Source organism: Meleagris gallopavo, chromosome 16 (genome assembly GCF_000146605.3).
Source record: "Meleagris gallopavo isolate NT-WF06-2002-E0010 breed Aviagen turkey brand Nicholas breeding stock chromosome 16, Turkey_5.1, whole genome shotgun sequence".
NCBI lineage: Eukaryota > Metazoa > Chordata > Aves > Galliformes > Phasianidae > Meleagris > Meleagris gallopavo.
In genome coordinates this window covers 14,257,916-14,282,709 of record NC_015026.2, presented here as the reverse complement: position 1 = coordinate 14,282,709, position 24,794 = coordinate 14,257,916, and the positions used below count along the sequence as shown (strand labels likewise).

General features: G+C 41.9%; 1 protein-coding gene across 25 annotated transcripts in view; it reads right to left on the bottom strand.

Moving 5' to 3' along the window:
• Positions 1-24,794, bottom strand: part of MAPK8IP3 (mitogen-activated protein kinase 8 interacting protein 3) — a 72,872-nt gene that overhangs the window by 15,937 nt on the left and 32,141 nt on the right. For 11 of the 25 annotated variants that reach the window (XM_019620877.2, XM_019620883.2, XM_019620885.2 and 8 more), the window contains 13 exons: positions 24,425-24,671; positions 21,870-21,972; positions 19,278-19,396; positions 13,180-13,191; positions 9,816-9,873; positions 8,756-8,908; positions 7,104-7,185; positions 5,314-5,465; positions 4,560-4,616; positions 3,938-4,108; positions 2,113-2,239; positions 1,204-1,299; positions 77-238 (listed from right to left, as the gene is read on the bottom strand). In XM_019620877.2, the coding sequence (XP_019476422.1) occupies positions 77-238; positions 1,204-1,299; positions 2,113-2,239; positions 3,938-4,108; positions 4,560-4,616; positions 5,314-5,465; positions 7,104-7,185; positions 8,756-8,908; positions 9,816-9,873; positions 13,180-13,191; positions 19,278-19,396; positions 21,870-21,972; positions 24,425-24,671 (1,539 nt within the window). The remainder of the gene's footprint in view (positions 1-76; positions 239-1,203; positions 1,300-2,112; positions 2,240-3,937; positions 4,109-4,559; positions 4,617-5,313; positions 5,466-7,103; positions 7,186-8,755; positions 8,909-9,815; positions 9,874-13,179; positions 13,192-19,277; positions 19,397-21,869; positions 21,973-24,424; positions 24,672-24,794) is intronic. The other 14 variants (XM_019620880.2, XM_019620888.2, XM_010719903.3 and 11 more) reach the window with 8 other exon arrangements.

Below are 24,794 nucleotides of genomic sequence, written 5' to 3'. Positions count from 1 at the left end.
CAAGACAGTGCAGAGAGACAAGGAATGTAAGAGATGGAATGAGAAATAACACTGAAGAAAAAAAAAAAAATCTGACCTTTTTCTTTTCAGGGGATGTATGGTTACTTTTGTTGTTCTCACCCTCCACTTCCCGATCACAGGTGAGAGGATCCCGTCCAGGATCCAGTTTCTGCCCATTCCCAGCCTCCTGCTCCAATGGTCTCCATCCAGTGAGATTGACTCCAGCTGCACACCAGAGCTAAACAACAGAAATGGAATCCTAAGCCCACACTGCTTAGCACAATACCCAACACCTCAAACACTGAGGTGGAAACAACAGGTCTTGCTGATTTCTGCTAGGAGACCCAGTCAGACTAAATGGAGATAAGAAAAAGGATCTCTGCCACCTCATGAAAACCATTTTGATTTTTAACAGACATGACTAATGTTTAAAGAAAATAAATATAAAAATCAGGTACATCACTGAAAACAGACTTCTGAAACGTCCTCCATCTGACTCTGGTGTTCCTAAGGCAGAGTAACAAAGCAAGCAGGACATGGCAGTTCTTTCTAACTATTTGGGGCACAGTAAGAAGCACTGTACTCAACCAAAGCCTAATGTCTAAAAATCAGCTCTAAATCTTGGTGAAGTTAATGATAGACTGCTTATTTGGAAACAACCAGTTACAGCAGACAAATGTGCTACATACAGGAAGAAGATCATTTATTCTTAATTGCAATTCTACTGAAAATATTCCAGTATTGAGAGACACAGCTTCCCAGAAGACTCCCTTAGCTAATTTGGCTTGTAATCAGTGATTCCTGATCGATGGTGGAACTCAAAGGAAGGGTGATGAAATGTGTTTTTGCTTTAACCTGCTCCTTTTCATGAATTTTTACATTGCTTTGTATTATATCTGTATGAGACTTATCAAAAGCCTTATTCCTAAGTATTAAATGTTGTTGATATTATGGAAGAGATGCCTCAAAAAAAAAACCAAAAAAAAGTAAGACAAATGTGGGACCTGGCACTGAGAATCAGCTGATAATTATGTATGAGAGGTACTTTTCCCCACATATGCTAGAAACTACTATTTCCAAAAAAGAAGCAGAAGATAACATTCGGAATGAAAAAAATGCAGACTGTCATAAAAACTGCATACTTTGCAAATAAATTCTGCTTATTCCATGCCCCTTTCTGCACTGAAATGTCATGCAACATACCTTCATGGTTGGGTCCTTCTCTACAAGTGGGCGGCAGTATACAGGCACAGGGACATTTTTCATGCGAGTATCTTCCTGACCACCATTGGGGCTCAGCTGTGGGAAAGAGAAAACAGAAAAGACAGTACCAGGGCATAAACACCAGGCCGTGGCACTGTCAGAGCTCTAACCAACAGGGCAGACCAAGCTTCTTAGCTTCAGAGTTGGTTGCCAATAGCAGCTGTTGCTTCATTTGACATCATGTATGAAAATGTCCCTCCCTACAGGGATGGGAACTTGAGAAACCATCTCTCCCACCATGGTACGGTGTCCCAGGTACAGCCAGCCAAGGCTGACGAAAGACAAAGGTTTTGTTGGAGTACACTCCCTGTGCAGAGGTAGAACACTGGCATTCTTTTCCATCGTAGCCTGAAATGCATTCAATTCCACTCTTTTCAGGTCATTTCTGATCAGAGCTATACAAGCCATAGGCCAACAAATGAGGCTGATAACTTTTTGTTTGTTTTACTCAAGAGGAGAATGGGGAACAAACTGCACTGCATTTGGCTTTTAAACTGAACAACCAGTAGAGTTCTCGTAAATAAAATAGCTGATGTTGAAACTCAATAATGAAGGAAATGAAAACAAGGATTGGACTTCGGACAAAGAGCAGCTGCTGTAGTTCTAGGCTAGGTCCTTTCTGTACCTTCAAAAAGAAAAATTATCTCCTGTTAACTTTGGTGGAGATACAGAAAAAAATTCATTTATTCTGTGCTTGCAATTATCACACAGAAAATTACCACATACACGGTACCTCAATTGGAATATTTAAAAATTACGGCTAAGGTTACCAGAGGGAGAGTCAGGTCTTCAGAGTTTCACTAGGAGGGATGGAGTCTACACCCCCTGTCTCCCTGGGCAGGTACCTACCTGCTTGTACTTGGCAGGGAGGCTCCAGCCGCAGGCCTGCAGCCGCCCGTCATCGTTCCGCACGTGCTCCCGGACCTGGCGGTACTGCTCCCGCTTCTGCTCACGGCGTGCTGAGGACGTGCAGTCACTGAGGAGAGAAGCAACAGCGTTATTTCTCAGCCTGGGGTTAAAAACACGGGCAGCTGTCCCTTAACGGGGCAGTAGAAATTCAGGCAAAAAGTCTAAGAGTGCAAAGCAGCATCGGTCCATCTTTGCACGGGGAGAAAAGGAGATGCAGGAAGTGAGAGAAAAACTGTTTTGAAGCAGACAGCCCTCAGCAGCCCTAACCTCCAATGCCTTGTCACCTGAATGATGCACAGGCCAAACCATGATCATCTCCACTTCAATGTTCCATGAGCCCTTTAGACACAGCATCCACCTTCCATATGACTAGCTATGAGACTCCATCCATTTTTGCTTAGCTGTTACAGTTTCCTGAGCTAATGACTCCATGAGGAATGCATTTTGATCTCTTCCCTCCTTCATTATGTTCAACTATTTATTTTTATGTCCATTTTAAACTTTGCTGACAGGGAAAATATGCACTAATTGCTTTTGAAACTCTGGTTTCAACACAATAAATTCAATTTTGGCAAAGGTAAGATGAAACATCAGTCACCTCTTAGGATGTGTTTTCATATAAACAAGGTTTGTTTGAATATCAGTTTCAGCTCTCAGTAGGTTTTTAAATAATCATTCCAAGGTATGAACAACAGAAGCAAAAAGATCCAAGCCAAACATCTCCACACACGGAATGATGCACATTCTTAAAATAAATCCCATCAAACTTATATACTTCAAAAATTATAGTTGAACTATTTTTCAGTGATTATACTTAAAATGTAATTTCAAACTTTAAAAATACACTTCAAACAAATTCCTAAGGTAAAACATTTCCCAGCACATGCTTCTTCCCTCGGAGAGAGGAGAAAACAGCTTCTAGCAGCTGTTAGCCACATCACTTCATGTAGTATTAAAATGCCTTCAGCAACCACACAACGGCTGCATTATAGTAACCAGATAAGATGAAGAAAAGCAGTGGGCATCTATAAAATACAAATTCACCCTCCTAAAGATATTTTTTACCTACAGAAAATCTGCGTACAGCTGGTTTACTGGCCTTCCAGTAAAAACTTCATATTGCAGACACTACATATTGTAGTTTATCACTGCACTCTCCAAAGCCCTTCCACACAAACACAGCACATACAACTGTACAACCTTGTAGTTGTAGAACATATCCATTCTGAAATCACATGAAGAACTGAAGATTTTTTTCACCTCGTGTCAGAGAAATAAAGGACAGAGAGAAAGTGCTGCAGTAGCAGTATTTAGAAGCTCTTTTAAAGGAAAATTAAAACCAAATATTGAAAAACAAATGTGCTGTTGAGAGAACTTCTGTCTTCATTTGACGTGTTGGTTGATGGGGTTGGGCAAGACTGTCCCCAGTCCACTGTCCCAGTGCTGCCACACACTACCACAAAAGCCCTACTTCATTTTCTTACATGATGTGCAAACACAAGGGCACAACTAGGGCTGAGGCGAATCCTGAGGCCAAAAGTGGTCTCTGCTGATATGAACCATCACAGCCCAAAAACCACAGCAGTCATACTTTCAGAGAACAAAACTGCTCACTTTGCTGAGCCTATCCACACAGTAATCAATGAGCTAACACCACACACAAATGTGTGGGTTTTTCTTTCCCAGTGGAAAACAGCCCATTTTAAGAAAAAGTGTGAGTTGTGAGTGTTGGGGGACCTGGCTTGGGACACAGCACGTAACTCACTCCTCAGGGAAGAACTCCAGGGTGCGGCTGCCAGAGGAGATCTGGCACATGGTGTGACTGCGTCGCTGGCTGAACCCTGCTGTGGTTGGAGACTTGTAGTGGATGTTCACAGACGGGTAGGTCCTCTTCGCTGGTGGGGGACTTGAGGAGGAACTGAACAGACGGCTGAAGCTAGGGACAGGAAAAGGCCGACATGAGAAAAGGAGCCCAGGCACACAACATACCACAGACACACAACAGGGGTGCCCACAGCTGCTTTAAGCTCTTCGTGAAAACTGCCCTACTTCTGTTTGATCAACATGAGGTGTTCTTAGCTTTAAAAAACAGGGGCCTTCTGAAAAACCTCCTTTGTTAAAAAAGATTCTGAGTATACATTTGTTTCCATCCCAGGTCAAGCAGAACCCTTTTCAGCTTGTGAAGCAAAACTGAGAGGGATGTTCAGATCTGATCTTAATTTCGCTAAGGACAAAGAAAGCCCTTGAAGGCAAAAGGGTTCAGCTAACAAGAGTTTCAACTGACTTCTCATTAATATGAGGGGAAGAGTCTACAAAGCTGCTGTATGAAGTAGAAATGGCAACATTTCCCCTTTTCTTCATCTCACATAGATCACCAAAGAACTTACAACTGCCAAATGGTGGATTTCTTCTTCTCCTGGACGGATGGGTGCTCACGGGAAGCTCTAAGGACAAATACAAAAGAATCAATTTAATTTCAGCATCTTTTACCCAAATTTCTGCCAACCAACCTAAAATTCAACCAACCAGCAGGCCATTTGCACCAAGGAAGCCATGTCACAAGTCAGAATTCATTTTAACACAGAGCAAATGTCATGCAGTCATTTCAATGAAGGGACATCCAATTGCTTTATATTTCAATGTCAACATGAAGTGCAAATAAATGTTCTCAGATCAGTGCTGTATCAATTCTCTTTCACAGTATCACTGTGCAATTACCAGACTTATGCTGGTATTTGCAAAATTGCCAGTTTGACTTAAACTGGCAATTACCAGTATAAGTCTGGTAATTATAAACCCTAATCCTAACCCAAACCGCAGCATTACAGTCCTTTAAAGCCACCGCCAAAGGAACTCAGTAATTAGAAGCAAACCTTTTCCCTACAGCTTTTCTGAGCTTAATTAGCACAAGAAACTATCAAAAGAAACAGCTGCCCAGTGTCTCCAAATAATAATGGTAACTCTTGATTTGCAGCCCAGGATCAGCAATAAGAGAGAAAGGATTAGGTATGAGAAGAATCTAGTTTGGAAAACGTTCAGCATATCTCCCGTATCTTATTAAGGGCATTAAGGCTAAAAGCAAAAGGTCCAGTGTGAGCAGGCTCTGTCCTAAATGGATGTTGCAACAACCTCCATCCTCACCTGATCATCTCAGTCCACCTGACAGCCTCCTGGAGCTCCATCAACCTCTCTTTGTATTGATTGCGCTCCATCAGAACCCGGGCCATTTCTACACGGGTGAAGCGTCGGCGCTGAGCTATGGGAATGTTGTCCTGCAGAGGGGAGGAGCACTGCTTCAGCCAACAAAAGATGGAGGGGGATTGAAGTTAGTACAGGGCAAGTCAGGAGACAGAAAGACATACTGGTTAGTGCTCTTCCTTTTCTGCTTGACTGCACCCCTCCCCATCCCCCACCCTTCCCGAATGAGGCACTAATTCCAGACAAATGATTTCCAAACTATGGCCCATGGACATCTGGGTGCTCTGAAAACCCAGGGAAAATAGAACTAGAATTACCACCAAATTGAAGACCCTACTCAGGGAACATTGCCATTAAGGTGCTTTGGTAATCTGCAAGAGGTTTTGAGAACTGACAGCAGTCTGCTGGCCCATAAAGTTTGGAAATCAAAGTTTTAGTGAAAAACATTCAGTAGCAAATTCAGCAACAAGCAGCAGAGAGCAGAAAATAATGTTCTCTCTCCCTTCTAGATGGCTATGCAGAAAGCATTCTGTTAGTATGCACTGATAAAGGCAGAGGGCACACGAAACTGAAGAACGACCTTCTCCTCCCTGGTGACAAAATGGCGTTTCCCAATGAAAGCAAACAAGGCTGCAGCACTTCACAAGCACAACCTGAAAATTTTCCTATCTACCTACATTCTAACCAGAGTAATTTCACCTCAGTTAACGCAGGAGAATTAGGCTAGAACTGAACTCAGTTCTATACTTTTTACAAAGGAATAACACAGTTATATTAAAAAGAAATGTATCTATCTGTCTTCAAGGCGAAGTTGCACAGGACCCTGGGCAACCTTACCTAGTGCCTGATTTAGTGGTTGGCAAGCACAGGGAGGTTGGAACTAGATGATCTTTAACGTCCCTTCCAACCAAAGCCATTACACAGTTCCATGATTCTGATCTCCTACACTAGCAGAGGAGACATTTACAGAGGATACTCTCTTAGTCTCTGGTTTGCTTTATTTTTGACTACAGTGTGCTCTGCTGCAAAGCCTCAAACTCAGCCAAAATAGGAAGGCAGTACTGAGCCTTCTCTGCCTGCACTCTGTAATAAGTACAGGCTTATGTAAAAGTAAAAAAAATAACACTGCAAGATTGGAGCTTACAGAGCTATGAAAAGAAGGCAGTTTCTGCTGAAAAGCTGGCTGTTAACCTGAGTTTCACTGCACAGAGTCCTCATGGTTTACAGCTTCACTGCCAACATGAGACTAACTCTTCTGGGGAAGCCTATCACTAGATTCTGTGAGAAAGCTCACCACACACTGTGCTGTCTGGCTTCCAAAACTGAGGGAAAACAGGTAAAATGGAAAGGTGCTGAGCTGGGCACTGCTCTAACACTGGTGTTTTAAAACCACACTGTGCACACTGTCAGCTGCTGCTCTTTGCCAAATTATAGTTTGCAAGTTATATGCAAAGGTAATTGCACGACAACCACTTGCAATTCAGCAGATCTGTTCTCATCATTAACAAAGAAACGTTCAAGAAACGTTTAGATATTGCAGCAAGGGACATGGTTTAGTGGGGAAATATTGGTGGTAGGTGGGCAGTTGGACTGGATGATCTTGGAGGTCTTTTCCAACCTTGGTGATTCTACGAAAGACAGATCAGTGTGCATCTCAAGAACCTTATATCAATTATTACAGTATAAGTATATAAACCCCCTTTCCCCGCAGGCATTTTAGTAATGTAATATACCAATTCTGTACAGAGATAGCTGCTTACATCCTCCACCTCTTCTTTGGGCTCTCGTCGGGCAACAATCGCTTCAGATTTCACTCTAGGAAACAGAAGAAATGCATCAAACCAGCAAGTGATGCTGTGACTGCAACGGGTGGGCTGAACGAGAGGGCTCTGGAGGAGATCTGATTGCATCAGAAAGAAACTGTTTTCCAACTGTGAGTAACACAAACAAATTACAAGGTGCTTCTGTGCCATTCTTCCTCACTCTTGCAGCATGTTTCTGAAAACAGCTTAACTGACATCATCCCCTCTCTTTGGAAAACGTGATTTAAGCACCGGGCTCCAAAATATGGACCACTGGGACAGACTTGTTTCAAAGCCAGAATTTATACTCAAATGTTTGTTGAGATCTTAACAATGTAAAAAAATGAGCCATTACCAGCAGTTAACGTTGGTTTAAGTTCTTCTGGGCTGCTTCTCTGTCCAATGTAGTAAAAAAACCTCTAATATGAAGGGCAGTTTACCATCACAGCAAAGAAATGAATCCCAAATATATGTAAATACAAATTTAAAGTATTTATCTGAATGGTTTAAATTTATTTAAGCCTCATAATAAGGGTCAGTCCCATTTGAATCAGATGCACTTCTATTAGCAAGGAAAAAAAAATGCCATCTTTATCTCCTAGTAAAGCACAGTGGACAGTTAGAAGTCCACATCCATGCTGCATAGCATATTTTATGTACTACATAACACATCAGGAGACTCAAAAAGGCATTTTCAAAAAATCAGATCTATTTCCACTGATGGTGAGATCACCTTCACTTCAGACATTCTGAACACTGAAGAAACCAGACTGTGCTGTTGTTAGAGACTCTGTGCTCAAGAATTTCAAAAGAACAGAGGCAACTTTCCAGATTCAAGATGCAAAATAAACACTGGCCTCTGAATCTGAGTGTCACAGTGCAGCTGGCACAGCTAGTTAAAATGCAGTTATGTAGCCAGGAGACCAATGGGGCATGCATAGCTTTATGGAAGTGAAAACTTCCCAGGCTTTGTAGGCATTCAGGTTTGGGTTTCTCTGATTTGAGTGGAAAATAAGAAATGGGATCTGTCCAAATGCCACCTGAGCAGAGCTCTAGAATCTCCTCTCCCTCTTCTTATTCTTAATGTGAACAATGAGACAATTAACAATACTGACATTTAAACACTGTTTGTAAGAATCTGCACTCGTTCTTTCATTAAATGAATGAGCATTCATGCCTCTCTGCACAATCTTGGCCACCAACAGGATCAAGCTCCTGACAGTTTTCTTCAAAACTACTGGTTCAGAAATTCCTTTGCTGTTTGTTTTAAATTGCAAACTGAAATGCTGAAAGCTTCACTCTGGGAAGCCTAGATTTGCAACCACTGTGATGGAGCCCTAATATTGGAGGGGAAAATTCTGTAGATTTTCTAAGGTTCAATAACTCATTTCAAACTATCTCAGCCACGTACTATCAGCCTTGAAATGCTCTGTAAGCTACCTCTGAATTCTAACACTAATGCTCATGAATGAAATGCAGAAAAGCTGACTGGCACAAGTTTCTCTCTCAGGTCCTCTCACAGAGGCTGTGAGTTCATCACTCAGGTTCTCCCAGCTCCCCGACACAGCATGGGAATCACTCACCTTTTCAGCTCTTCCTCCAGCTCCTTCACTCTGGTTTCCATTTTGGCTTTGGCTTGCTTCGTTGCCTCAAGCTCTCCCTTCAGTACTTCTTGTTCTCCAGACAATTGGTCCACCTTGGCAATCAAATCATTCTTCACAACGTTCAAAGCATTTCTTAAAGGTGTGAAAGGGACAATAAGCAAAACTGCCCAAAACCGTAAGCCATCCATAAGAGAGACCTGAAACTAAACTCACAGCCACTACAAGGAAACCTGAAATGAGCACACTGAAATAAGTCAGACTATAAGTCATGAAAAAGCACAACTTGCAGAAGAACATAACTGGTCAGGATGAGGTCCATCCAGTTCTGCATTCTGACTGAGAGACCAACCTCAGATGCTTCATAGAAGATGCAGAAAGATATACGGGGCAACTTAACAGCTGCACGAAATTAAACTCCATTAAAATCCATTTAAAGAGAATTAAGTACTGAAACATACCTTTCAGAACCTACGTTATTTGTAGTTATTGATAGCTGGAGATGATGGTGACATACTTCATCATTTCCAATCAGTTCTGAAGTATCTTCAAATCTTTAAAATGAGCAGCTTCCCATCATAGCAAGTTCTACAGCTACCGCCCTTAGGATTACTTTTCCTTCCTCTTCATGGCCGTTTAGCCATTCTTTACTATCTAGCTTGCCAGCCTTTCCCAAAGGATAAGCAAATTACATTGCCTCACTTTTCTTTATCAACTATTAGATATTCTCAACAGTAATACAAGTTTATTTTCAAATAGTAAACCTTGCAAATAAAAACTTCAAAGAGACACAGACCCATCTAGACTGCTGCTGAAGTTAGTGAAAAGCCTGCCACTGACTTCAGGTAGGATCAGACCCCATTAGGAAAACCAGTCAGGAGAGGAGTTCCTCTTCTACATTTCAAAGCATAACAAGTATTCAAGAGAGACTGCCAGATACACCAGCCATAGTGAGGCTGGAGTTCTAGCCACAACCTTATTTGTGATGGTATCTCACTTATATAACCAGGCAGGCAGTTCAGAGCACACAACAGTTTCTTACTTGGTCTCCAGTAGCTGTGAGTTCTCCAACAGCAGATTGCCTACTTCTTTGCCCATTCCTGAAAAAACAAAAAAAAGGTCAAGCAGTTTTCATCTGTTCTCCTAAGGATATGGAGCTTGCGTGGCACTGACTGACTGATGCTTGAGGAAGAGAAATTGTTGTTAGGCTTCCCTACAGCCAGATTCATCCACTTGAAAGGCTTCCTACTACCAACCTTCCACCGTGGCAGCATTAAAAGGATTTCATATTGTCCAATACTCTACTATTTACCTTGAAAAGGGATTTACAGTTTGAAGTCTCAGGCCCATGACTTAAGGATCACTCCCAAAAAAGCACTTAGACCAGACATACTGCACTTTGGGTAAGAATGCATGAGGGCTGCAGCACACAGGTCAGGTAGCTCCAAATCTTTCAGAGTGCGTGCAAAGTGTAGAGATTGAATTTAGTAAAAATGAACTGAAAGGAATTTAGGGACCGAATGCACAGCAGAAGTGTTTCCTGCTGCCAGGGACTTGCTGGATCCCAGGATCTGCTTCTATTTTGCAAATGTATACAGAGGCTACCTGGTTTTTTAAGGGACAGTGCTGAGTGCTGCAGTTTGTTTCTCAACACAAGCCCCAGGGAACAAAAAGGCATCACAACCATCAGTGTTTGTGCTGAAGTGTTCCTTGTCCTGCCCTCTGGACTACCTATCCCTTTACAGCAAAGGCATCAATATTTCCCACAATTGTTATTTGCTGATTAATATTCACAATAAAATAAAAACAAAATAAACTTTAAGTTAATGGAAGTTAGAGAAACGTGATAGCATACAAGAAGTGAGAACACATCACAACACTCCAACAAAACAAATCCTCTTCCCACAGTTAGATGGCATGAAGTTATGATGGCAAAAGCAGATTCCCAGCAGGAAGGAATAAGAAGCAGCATTTTCAAGTTTTTTTGTTTTTTTGTGTTTTTTTTTTTTAATCAGTAGAAAGATAATTAATCACTTTGATGTTTCAGGCAATGCATTCTTTGTGTGTCAAGGAATACTGCAAACAAAAATGTGACAACTGAAGTGTACTTTTGGATCGGTAAGGTGGATGAGCTAAAGCCCTTTTTTTCCATGGCATATATGTTGTTCCTAAATTCCAGAGGTCATACAATACAGACATCAGTTTATTAAATACTTCTCTTGTTCCTTTTGAATGATTCTACAAATGATCAAATAAGTATTTAACTAGTAAGACATTAAAATGGCACAAGGATACTGTGAGTGCTGAGGGGCATCGTCATCCTCACAGCTTGGTTTTTCTGTTGTTGGTGGGTTGGTCAGTAACAGTTTTCCTTCTCATCCACGAGTAAGATAACACTCATGAGTCTGCCTCTGGGAGAGAAAGGTACTCTGGTGCAGAGGGTCAGCTGTTACCCCAGAACCATCTAATTAGTGTGTGGCCCAGTCCCAGCCCAATGCTTTAACCTGTGGGAGGTCTGAAGGACTGGTCTTGCAATGAAGAGATGGATGAAACCATCCTACAGCCACAGAGTGAGACATTATGAGATAATCTCATGCAAACTGTAATGACAAAGCCCCACTCATGAGAAAGAAAAAAAGGCACTGTGGAGTGACTAAAAAGAGAATTCTTTACTCTTTGTGGTGTGGAACAAAGGAGGGAGCCATTCATCACTGTGCACCTCCTATAGCCAGGCAAATAGTGTGAAGCATCAAAGTGGATAATCAACTATATCAAGGGAAAGAAGAGAATCCCCAGATCACAACTCTGCACCAGCTGCATCCTGCTTCTTGGAGAGGTGACACCACCATCACACAAAAAAAAAGAAAAAGAAAAACAAACCCACAAACCAAGGTAATGCAAGACATATGGGGGGAATGTTGAGTGGATGAAAGAAATTTTCAAAGAAAAACGCATGGTTAAAAGAGGAAAAAAAGAAAAAAGAAAAAAAAGAAAAAAGGCCTTCGCCTTACCAAAGAAATCATCCCGTACTATGAGGACCATTCCATACGAGAAAGGGAACAGAAAGATAGGGGGGCAAAGGGGAAAAAAGGAAGAGAAAAAAGCAGCCATTAAGTAACAATCTGTAAATAGCAAACAGAGCAGCTCATCAGCATGTGCAAACGTATGTGGTGCCAGTATATGTGATGCTCAGCATAAACTAACATACATCCTGTTCAGCTGCAGCCTGGCCTGATGGAGATTTATGCCTGATTGTTCAGGACAAGCTCAAGATGAACTCATCTTTTTCTTCCATCTTCATCATTTACCCTGGACTAAATATCTTCGTGCTTTCCAACCCCACCACAACGGGGACTCAACAGACATAACGAATAGGGTGAAAAAAGGACAGGGGCAGGAGAAAAAACAAAAGAGGAGGGATATCAAAGCTGCTATCTGGCCTTTTTGCACAAACCCAAATCCACTTTACTGAGATGAATTCCAGTGCCACTTCAGTGGAAGAGTTTCTGAGAAAAAAACACAAAAAAGTGGCTTAGGGTAACAGTACAAACAATCTGAACTAAGAGAAAGGATGATGCCATTCCTTCCTTTTGTAACCTTACAGACCCAACATCAGGAGGTGCTGTGTAGAGGAATGTGACAGAGCTTATCACTGCACACTATTATGCTACAGATTTTGTACCATATCAGCCCAAGTCACCTACCCTTATTACAGTTTGCACTGACGAGAGATGGCCTTGATTTCATCTGATTTTTTTTTATCAGCACTCAACTGCATTTAATAGAAAGGTGAAAATCCTGCAATTTAGGGCCTGCTGACCTTTGTATGGCATGAAAGGCAACAGAGATAGCACTTCAAACTCCTATCAAAAAGACAAAACTTTAAAAAAGCCTGTGGCTCTGCCCCACAAGAAAGTCTTTATTTCCACTGCAGCTGTGCAGAAGAGGGTCTGTATGCAGTAAGAAACTCATAGTGGGCATCACAGGAGCAGAGGGACTCCTCTTAGCCTTGTTCACTTGAAGAAAAGTGGTAAACTAACTCTGATCAGAGCACAGCACTTGCCCTAAAAAAAGGCACTTTGCACCCTGAAGCAAAGGAAAGGTGCAGTGTGTTTTCCCAAGACCTTGAGAGACGGACCAGTGCAATATAAGGGAGCAAACCTGCAGAAAGCTACACAAAAAGTGGATCAAAACGCAGCAGACACGTGAACACAAAGCAGGGAAGCCCTACTGCCCAGGGGCCCGCCAGTGCAAGGAACCAAGCAAGACAAAGGTGGGAGAAAGTCAGCAAAGCCAACCGTGATTGGACAAGAGCAGGGGAGTATCACACGTGTATACCATGTCATTCAGTCTCAACCAGGTAAAAACAAACAAGAAAGGAAACTGAGCAGAGGAGAGATACACACCTGAGAACTCCCCTATGGGCCATGTCCAGCGAAGCACAGAGAGACAAGGGAAAAAAGGAAGTGAAAAAAGGATTGATCAGTGACTGAAACCAACAAAATTAAAATTTTGTTTAAAAAAAATAAATTAACAATGATTCAGCCATTTCAATGTCAAAAGGCATGAAATAGTAAGGACGGGAACTGCCATGACTGTAGGAGGCACGATTCCACACACAGGACAAAAAAAATCCAGGGGAGGTAACTCATGTTATAACTGCAACCACATGCTTCAGCTACCCCTAGTGTGCAAAGGACAGTTGCATTTTCCCTACAGCAGTGCCAGGACTCAGTTTGATAATTTCATTTCAACTTCTGTATAGAAAAACAGTATTTATATACATCAACTTACCACTAATGTAAAACCTGCTGTCTTCACCATAAAACACCCATTACATGAAGTGAGACTTTAATCTCCAAAGCAAACACAGGTAAGCATCCTAACTCTAAAAGAAAGGACTTCCTAGTGCCCATAACCCAACTGTTAGTCCTCCCCCATCTCCAGAGTATTGGGATAATGAATATTGGGAAAGGGGATATGAGAGAAAGTGGGAACTACCCACGAGCAGCTGATAAGAAATGCAATTAATAAACAGGCAGGAAAGCAGCCAACTAGATGGTGAGAATATTCCAAAGGCTGTAGTGAGAAAGAAGGTAATTATCAGCAGTTACACTAGAAAACGGTCACATTCTACATGTTTCTCCAGAATGCACCCTACACAAACTAATGTCATCTATCTGGACTTGTGTAAGGATTTTTACATGCCCCACACCAAATCCGTATCTCCAAGTTGGAGAGCTATGAATTTGAAGGCTGGACCATTCAGCGGATAAAGAATTGGTTGAATGGTTGCAGCCAGAGGGTTGCTGTCAACAGCTCTATGTCCAAGCGCAGGCTGATGACAAATGGTGTCCCCCAGAAGCCTATCTCGGGTACTCTTTCACAACGTTATCAATGACATAGATAATGGGATCAAGTGCACCCTCAGCAAGCAGAGCGGCACAGTTGACACAACTGTGAAGGGACGTCATCCAGAGGAATCTGGACAGGCTTGAAAAGTGGGGCCATGAGAATCTAGGAGTGTTGCACTTGGGTTGGGGCAATGCCAGATAAGAGCAGAGACTGGGAGAAGAGCTCACAGAGAGCAGCCCTGCGGAGAGGGACGGGGGGCTGTGGGGGACGAAGAGCTGGACGTGAGGCAGCAGTGTGCGCTCGCAGCCCCAAAGGCCGACTGCATCCTGGGCTGCATCAGCAGAGGGGGGCAGCGGGCAGGGAGGGGATTGTCCCCCTCTGTTCTGCCCTCGGAGCCCCCAGCTGCAGTGCTGCGTCCAGGCCTGGGGCCCGGCACGGGAAGGGTGGGAGCTGTTGGAGCGGGGCCGGGGGAGGCGACGAAGATGCCCGAGGTTGGAGCACCTCTGCTGTGAAAAAAGGCTGAGAGAGGTGGGCTTGTTTAGCTTGGAGAAGAGAAAGCTCTGAGGACACCTCATTGCAACCTTCCTGAATGTGAAGGGAGCTTGTAAACAGAAGGGGTATGACTTTTTACAAACTCTGATAGTGTCAAAATGGGGGGAGGAGGGGAGGGAATAACTTTGAACCACAAGAGGGGAGATTTTAGGTTAGATTTTAGGAAAAATTATTTATTTAGAGAGCGGTGAGGCACTGGCACAAGCTGCCCAGAGAGGCTGTGGATGCCCTATCCCTGAAGGTATTCAAGGCCAAGTTGGATGGGGCCCTCGGCAGCCTGATCTGATGGGTGGCAACCCTGCCCATGGCATGGGGTTGGAGCTTGATGATCTTTAAAGTCCCTTCTAACCCAAATCATTCCGTGATTCTATGATGATTTGTGTAGAGCAGTATTAGAACAAGGGGGAAAAGTAGATTTTATATTTCAAAATTGCAATGAAGAGTGCCAATTTTCTTGTGCCAACGTTGGTAGTACTGAGATCTACTCTCCGGACATTCTAAGTGCTTTTTATAGTTCAAAGCAAAAAAAAAAGAAGTTTGAATCTCATTTCTCGATCAGAGAAGCATGACCTCTCAGATCTCTCTTTGTCCTCCTTCCTTTAAACAATCCTGGCAACACGTGTTCATGTTAAAGAACACTTTCAAGAAGACAGAGGTGGTAGCCAGAACTCAACAAAATAATCAATTAGATTGACAATTCTGTCATGAAACTCACTCAGCTTACTGATTTAATCACACTCCAGATCTCAAAAGGAACTGGAAGAAGCCTTCCTGTTCTGCTAGCCCACCATGCCACCATCTGCAAGAGTTTTTCTGCTCTTCTCAAATCAGAAAATTATCCCAGAGAAGAGTACAGAAAAACTGCCAAATTACATGTCACAGCATCTCTGCTGAGAAGATGATAACCAAGGTTTAATGTAACTCTTCTGTAAGTGAGTTAGGAATACAAACTACAAAGAGAAATTCCTTCTGAGGAGTTTTAGAATTCTTCACCATTAGCAGTTTCATCCTTCTATTTCATTCCTAAAGAGCCAGTAAAAAGAGGAGCCATTCAGAACTAAAAACATAGAGTGACATCAACTTTAATACTACTCCCTCTGACACTGTATAGGGTATTGTATACACATAGCACATTGTATACACATCTCCAGGACAGAGGAAGAAAATGTGCACATCTTTTCCATTAAGCGTTTAATTCATGCACGTATAGTTAAGCTACTGCTCCTCAGACAAACCTCCCAAATGCTCTCATTAAAATATATTTTAGGTGTTTCAGACTTTCATATTTTGTCCAGAATACTTCAAAAATGAAGAACAGAAAAAAGAATGTCAACTTCAATAAGGCTTGAAATGTGTGTACTGTTCAAAGGAAAACTAACAGATACAAAATACCAGAAACCTAACAACAGCAGTGTAAGCTGGAAATGTTTTTGTGCTTAACAAAGAGGGGAGAAGAGATTTTTATTTCCTAAGCAAAAAGAAATCGAAGGATTAAACAATCTCCCTTTTTTCCCTGTGTATTTGGGCATCCCTGTGTATAAAGACAAGCTATGTCTATGTATCATACAATCATAGAATGGTTTGGGTTAGAAGGAATCTTGAAGACCATTTAGTTCCAACCTTCCTGCCACAGGCAGGGACACCTCCCACCAGACCAGGTTGCTCACAGCCCCATCCAGGGCCATGGGCAGTGCCAGACCCTTACCACCCTTTGAGTAAAGAACTTCCTCCCAAGGAAGAAACTCAATGCTTAAATTTAAAAACTCGATATATACATATTGATAGTTTAGGCTTTAGGTGGAAAGGAAATTGATCTTCACGAGCCATACTTACGTGGATATACTGTTCAAAGTCTCCTTATAATTTTCTTAGAAGAGTTAACTGCCAAATAACAGAAGACTCAAGACGTCTACAAATGTCTGGGCTGTCTTATTACTGGAAAAGGTGACTAATTGGAACTGGAAGTGGTGATGTAATTTGCAAGGTCCAAACTGGGCAACTAAACACTTGTATCCTTCAAAAAGAAGTCTATATTTCTCACTGATCACTGGGTCAGACTATTGGGTTCTGGGGAGTGGATTCAGAGAAGACAGGCTTCCAGAAGTGGGAAATGGGTCTTCCCAAGCAGTTCATACAGCAAGTCATTCATTTCCTGAATGACTCTTAGATGCTCATGCTTCCTGATGCCACAGCCATTTCAAGAGAGATAAAAAGCAACAAGTGGCACAGAAGATATATGTGATTTAGGGGAAGAAAGCCATGTATTACATCATATGCTCTTCTAGACAAGGAAGCACCTAAGGATCAAGATAAAACACATGCTAAATAGCAAGATTCTGATTGCTTTTAATTCGAGTCTGTCACAAAGAGAGCTCCCAATAATGCATGGGGGCTGACTAAACAAAATTCATCCCACATTAAAGCTTTAATTGCCGCTGCAATTTGTTGCTACTGCCACCTTCACTAGGAGCAGGAGATCAAACCCTTCTGCAATGACTGCTAACATACAGGTCACTCTCAAACCTAGAATTCTTGCTTTTTCTTTTTAATTCTGATATTTTCAATATCTGCACATATTGGCTCCAAAACTGCAAAAGTTTATCTCTACTCTTCTATAGACTTTTTCTTCCACCATGGTGAAAGAGGAGTCAAACAATAAATGTCTTAAGACTTCTGGCAATGGTCATCACTTCATGCCCAAGAGTTAGGCTGCATGCTGCAGAGCTAGCATCATGTTTCTAGAAAAAACAAATCTATATCAAACAGCTATTGCAAGAGTTCTGATCACAGTCTAGATCTCTTTTACATTCCAGTCACACACTTGCCCACAACAGTATCAATTTCAGAGATTGTCTTAGATAGAGCAAGAAATGATATACTAACCTACTCTACAGCCTTCAGTCCACTTCTTCATGGTTAAATCTTCAGTGAATAGGCTAAAATCTGTCCTCTCTGCAGAAACATCTCCTTCAGAGGTTCCTGATACCAGACTCATTCAAAGGTAATATAAGTATTCCCCTAATTTAATTCTTGTAAAGAGAAGCTGCTGCAATTCTGCGACATGATTCAGCTGATCATGTTCTAGATATATGAGGGCTGCTCCAAAAGTAATGTCTCCTATTTTATTATGTTGATCCATGATGTCAGAGGCGAATGTTGGTGGTAATCCATCAGAGGTTGAACCTTCCCACCTGCACTGCATTAAATTTTTTGCTATGTGACAGATGGCAGCAGAGAGGCAGTCTGACAGAATGGTAACTGACATGAAAGTGCAGATGAAGCAAAGGTGTCACTGAACTTCTCCATGCAAAAAAAAAGGACCATTAACATTCATCAACACTTGTGAACGTTGATGGAGACCAAACAGTGGGTGTTGGCACAGTGAGGAGTGGGTGGTGCATTTCAGCAATGTTGACAGCAGGTACTTCCACTGGTGCAGATTTGTACAAGCACATCATGTAGCTCTTGTTCATTGCTGGTGAAAATGAATAACTAATGGTAGTGACTGCATTGAAAAATAATGTTCTGAAGCTGAGAATTTGCTCTATCAAACAGTGCTGTTGTGTTCTTTGTATCTGTTGTGAAAATAAATAGGAGGCATTACTTCTGGAGCAACCCATGTATATCCAAAAGTTTTTCAGTAAAAATTTTGTTTCCAGAACCAAACTTGTAAGATTATCCAAATGCAGCTCTTATGTCAGTAACCACCAGAAATGTTCACTTTCACATCAGATCTCTTGCTGCTCAATGTCGTAACAGAAATATTGTAGGAGTCCTTGTATTTTCTACAGTTCTTTAAATCAAGCAGTAAAACTGACAGTGAGTTACACAGTTATAAACTTTGTCAGTAGCTTATGTTATCGGGATATTCAAATACCATAATATTTTCCTGAAAATATTCAGTAGGCCTTCAGAACAAGCTTAAATTCTGCTATGAATTAAGCTTTGCATACTCAGAGTTCAATATCAGAAAGCATGGTAAGGGCTCAGACTGCTACTGACACAAAGCCACTTCTCTGACTGCTTCAAAGTCCTCATCAGGAACACAGAATATAATCAGACTTCAGATACAAAAAGCTTCTTCAAAATCAGCCTAAAAGGAAAATGCAAATCTCTCTTGGATTGACTATAAAAAGGTAAAAACTGCAGTGAAGACTATGATGTTTCCATATGAGAACAAAGAAAAATTGTTCCTTTAAATTTAAAATACTTAACAAAAGGAGTTGTTTTCTTGCAAACTTCCAACAAAACCTTTATTTCAAGTGAAGCTGCTAGAGTGCAGAATTACTGGAGTGAAAATTTGTGGAAGGAGTGGAAGAAGCAATCTTCAAACTGCTCGTGTAGGAGAATTCTATAGGAAAATAACTTAAAGACACATAAAGACAGCCCAATACATACATTAACTTAAATTGTTGGGTAAGAATAACTGTGCTGTAGGTACATATTTCAGTCACAGTGTATCCCAAATTCCATGCCATTTTTTAAAGGCCAAATGACCAAATTCTGAAAAAAGAGTGAATTTAAATGCTTCTAGAAGCTTAACGGAGTTGTCACTGCATCAGAGAAAACAGAGAAAACAGTTCCAACAAGTTTTTACCTAGCAGATCTGCTCCTTCATCAACATCCCCGATCACCTCAGATCCTGCTGTGGAAAGTTCATGATAGAGAGAGTCTGTGTTGATGCCAAATGCTTTGTTCACAATCCCCTGGGTTGGGCTGTGGTTGGAAGAAGGAAAGGCAAGGATTCTTGTTACTTGGCAATGTTTAAGCTAGAACATAATTTCTCTGAAATACTGAGCATCACAGACCATTATAATCAAAACAGGTGGAGTGGATTCCACCTGCCTGCGATGGACTGACTGAGGGAATTTAGTAAGTAAAGGAAAAAGCATGTTTTAATCCCCATACCAAGTACCTACCATATATAACCTCAAAGCTCTCCTAGCTGACTCCTTTTCAAATAGCTGATGACTTCTCAGTATTTCATAGAAAACTTTCAACTCACAGTCCTAGACTTTGCAATGATGCCTACACTCCCACCAACTTAAACAGCAATCCTCATAGCAGTAAGATCAGATAAGGACTCAAATGCTGCAAACAACAGTGGTTTTCCTTTTTCTTTGCCAGCTAGTAAGTAAAATCAGCCTGAAGGATTAGTTTCTTCTTTGGGTGAATCTGTGGGCACAAATGCTTTTTTGTACGTCAGCAAAATGTACTTCATTAAAGGTAATCAAAGTTAATGATCTCCAATTACATCATGTGGAAGTACATTTCCACAACTTCTCTATGGAGGATCACCTTGCGTGCCTTGACAGACTCGTGGCTAAAAGAGAAGACAGTCATTGCAGGAAGGCACAGCATGAGTGAGGTGTCCTGTGGGATTGCCAGTGCCTACTCCAACAATCAGCACTGAAGCAGGTACAAAAACACTTCTGTGTGCCATGCCTTGTACAAGGGGAACCAGCTTGTGCAATCTTTCCAGCAGTCTAGCAGAAACGCCAGCACCACTGGATAACATCCCAAGTTCTGTGGCTTTGTTCTTAGGTAAATCAAGTCTCCGTGATCAAGCTTGGGGATTACAGATGTCACTGATACATCAGCAATGCAGCATATTGCAGAGAAAAGAAATAAACAGCTTTCTTAACTACAAAGCTATCCAGGTATCTAATCTAAGAACACTAAGGAATACAGATGGGTGCCACAACTGCATCAGAATTAATCAGCTGATGCAGTCTAACAGGCAGCACAACTGATGACAAGCAACCAGCATTCAAGGTCTGACCTGAAGGCATCATTCAGCTTTAGCACTCCACTTTCTGAAGCAATACATTTTCCCAAAAGCATTCTGCTATTAAAGGTGCAGCTCCAGAGTTATCTTGTGTCACCTGTAGCTTTCAGGATCAGAGATCACTGCCTGAAGAGCTCCCCATGCAGCAGTACTCTCCACTCCTATCTTCTTCAGATTGAAACCAATTATTGGTCCAACCACAGCAGTCACTTTTGCCTTCCTCACACAGCACTGTTCTGGCTGACTGGATTCGTCGCACTGCTAACAACTGCCCACGCATCCTACATATTCTGAAGGAAGTTTAACTGAGAAAGGCATCTGTCACTGCTGCTCACATATGCTCTTAGAGACTAGAGGAGAGTGCCCAACAAGTGCAATCCAGCTCACATTTGGTCTGTGAGGAAATCTTGCTTTGTCAGACTATTATTTTCTGCCTACCTTTTTGCTGACGTGTTGTCAAGTTACCCACTAGACAGTAAAAAAAGAGTAAAAAAAAACCTACAAAATTGCTAGACCTTGGTAAAAATGGATCAAGGAACCTAGACTAATAATTCTAGTCTGATACATGTTTCACAGATACACATGGAGCCAAAATTACTAGCCTTTAGGGAGTTGAGTGCCAGGTGCCAGGCAGGAACCACATCAGCGTATTGGTTCACTAACTCAGAGGACTCTATAGAGGTCTTGAGTGCTTTGATTGACCACTTCACACCTGAACACTCTCATCCTGCTGGTCCAAGGCATCCCTTAAACCTCAGGCCTGTGTTTTCAGTCCTTATCTGAGCTATGCTATAGGAGTACTTATCCTCAGCTCTGTCTGCAGCTTCTGGGTATCCTCTGCACCTAATGCATCCCCTCCTTGTCTGGCAGTGCTGATGGAGCCTCTTACCAGCACTCTACTACACCCCTGCACCCTGCTCATGATGAGCACTGCCCAGTGGGGTTGTTCCTGCTTGTCCTCCCATGCACAGCAGCTCTGCTTCTGCTCTTCCAACACTTAAAGAATACCACACAAAATTAAAAGTCCTGAAGCTTTAAACTGCATTCAGAACTGATCTCATTAGACAAACACATCTTTTTCCTCTCCCTGAAAACTTGAGCCCATATTACTTATGCTTAACTTTAACCTTTTGTTGCTACATTTCTTTGCACTCCCTGATCCAGCAAGGCAACCTAACCTGCCTGGATCAGGGATCAGTTGCACAGATCTTTCCAGACTACCAGCTGATATGTGCCTTCCCCAGAGAACTCAAAGAAGGCCAACACGCCCTCATTTCTGCATTAGGCAGGATACATGCATTTTTTGAAACAGCTGCATCTTGAACTCTGAACCACGGTATCCACTCTTCACTCCTCACAAAATCAAGACAGAGAGCCAAGAGCAGAAAGTCACAACAGTACCTGTTCCCAGGGCGTTCCAGGCGGGGATCTTGACACATATCCAGCTCAGGAGTGGAGTCTATGATGTCCTGAACATCGGACCACTCATCACTGCTTCCCATACCTAGGTGAGACAACACATAATCTATGTAACACTTCTCCTCAAAGGCACTTCTGCAGCTTCAAATCGAGAATGTCATGGTGCTGTGTACAGTTGTTAAAATAGGAACAGAAAGCAGCAGATCACCTGGAGTCACAAATGCACCTGTGCTGGAAAGATACCTTCATATCTTTAGGGCAGACAGACCATAAGCATGCTCCCTGCAATACCACAGTGCTACCAACACTGCTGGCCTAGATCTTCATTAGAACATAACAACCAGAAATACTTCATCCATTAGAATAACTTCCATATAATCTTTTAAATCAGTAAAAATTCTTCAGTCACTGTGCAGATTTAGCCAAAATTACATCACTTCACAGAGATTATTCTAGCTATGAACTGGCACTGGCTCATTTAAATACAAACAATTAGTCAACACAATTTCTCAAATCTACAAGTAGTCTAGATATCCACTGTAGTGAAATTTCACTTAGAAACTGCACTGTACAATGCATGAAATCCACTCTGGTTTCTGTATAATCTATAGCCTGAGGCCAATATCTGAGGAAGTAAATAAGGGACTTCCCCCTCTTGTCAATTTATGTGTATTAGAAACCAAAATGCTCAAAAGCTGAGGCAAGCAACATAAACACAATGTCTGTTCAGATACAAAATTCTTGAAGGATTAAGGACGTCATCTGTATACTATGTTAGTCTATTTAATGTGTTAGAGGTGACATTTTTGTCCTTTCCAAACTGCCTTGGAACCCAGATATACAAAGCTCACAACAACGAGAGCGTTCTTTCCTCCATTCAGGCAGGCACTGCAGGCTAGCTGGCAAGCAATGCCATGCTGAAGACAAAGCTTGATGTGTATCTGCTGCCAAAGCAGGCATCCATACACAGCAGTTCTCTAGCTCATACAAACAGACAGTTCCTTCTCTTTTCAACCTGGAAAACTTTGCAGCAAATACCTTGGAATATAATTTTTGTTGGTTCCTCTTTAAGACATTTGCATCAGTAACAGACATTTTAATAACAGATGCATAGAATATGTCATTACAATTCAAGTATCCGAGTTTCTCCACAGCAGAGATGTGTTCTGCATTACACATGAGAGAAAGATGAACAGCAGAGCACATAAAGACACAACTATCTGCCTGGAGCACACTGCACACTGTGATCATTTCACCAGGAAAACTTAAATTTTCACATGGGCATTTCCTTCAGAATTAAAGGAGAGCTACTGATGGTAAACAGTCTTCTCAGAAGCAAATGTAAAATGAGGATAATTATTTATAGTACATTTGAGCTACTGAACTCAGAAATACTAGGACTAGGACAAACTTATGACTGAAGCAAATACAGAATCATCACTGGACCTACTAAAGCAATCCCTCTTTTCTTGCACGCACAGTACAGCTTATTCTTGTCAGCTCTAACTTCTGGTCTCAGCCACAACAGACATCCACGTTCAATTTCTCTGTCACTAATGCCCATTGACTCGCCTTGGCCAGGATACACACAAAATAACAATTTCAGTTGTCTATGCAGAAGCCATATGTCCTAATAGAGAACTGTGCTGGTTTCTGGCAGACTGAAATCCATGAAGTTGGGAGCCCCTCAGCTGCTAATAAAAATACAGCATGGGACTCAGTTGTGACTCTTTTTATTCAAATGCTACAACAGAAGATGTTACATGTTGTTTTCTAGTCTTAATTTGTTAGGAACCAGCTGCTGAATGTTAGCACAGGCATTTTCTCTGTATTACACAGGAAAAGGTTCTGGTTCTGATGGTCCTGGGAAACCTGTGCTCATTCAGATGCTCCTACACTGACTTCTTCCTTATGGTCTTCGCTGAGTTTTACAGTCCTTTTGAATTTAAGTCAGTGACACGTAAGAAACACATCACTTCTCATTTCTGAAGGCTGCCACAAGTCTAAACACAATACAACCCGAGAGCTGATGACACACACTATGTTGGTACTGCCATATTAAACTGCACTGAAAGTGGCTTTTCTCGTGTTCTTTTAAAATATATCTGGGTGTAAACACACAGGAGGGAAAATAATTATTTAACCCGACTGACAATTTTGATATATGAATAGCTGGTATAAAATACTTGAGAATAAATCCAGAGAAAAAAAATTAACAAAATTTTTAACTAGCATATTAATGAGGCCCAGAAACAGCTTCCCAAAAGCCCTAAGATGGGACTTGCTTGTTCATGACAGGGGTTCTATGACATGGATGAACGCACCTGCAGGGAAATGGACTCAATATCTACTGTCATCCTGTATACCTGGAGTCACATTACTGACTTTTTCACAAAATTTGCTACTCAGAAAAAACCTCACGCTTAATTCTACTTGAAGCTGATTACCTATCAGTCTCCCAGCCCCTCCTGTTACAGAAGGACACAAGCACTGTGAAGTAAATTAATGATCAAGAACACATGCTCCAGCTTCCATACCTATGCTGACATTCCTCATCTCCTGCGTGACCTGGACTTCCATGTTCCGGCTGTTCCGCTTTTCTCGTGTCCTCTTGTTGCTCTTGGTTGTGCCATTGTATTCACTGATGGGTTGGATGCTCTCATTCAGGGGTGTGACAGCAGCAGAGGGCACAGATGATGTGGGAGTGTTGGACTTGGTTCCGGTGGTGCTCGGCGTGGCAGCTGCTGAGGACTGCCCAGATTCAGACATTTCATCTTGGGGACACTACGGCAATTCCAGGGTAGGGAAAGAATAAAAAGGGAAAAGCAGAGCTATATATTTCAGTTAATCTCCCATTTGTTGGTATATGGCTGCCTTATAGCATTAAGCAAAATGAGCCTTGCTCAC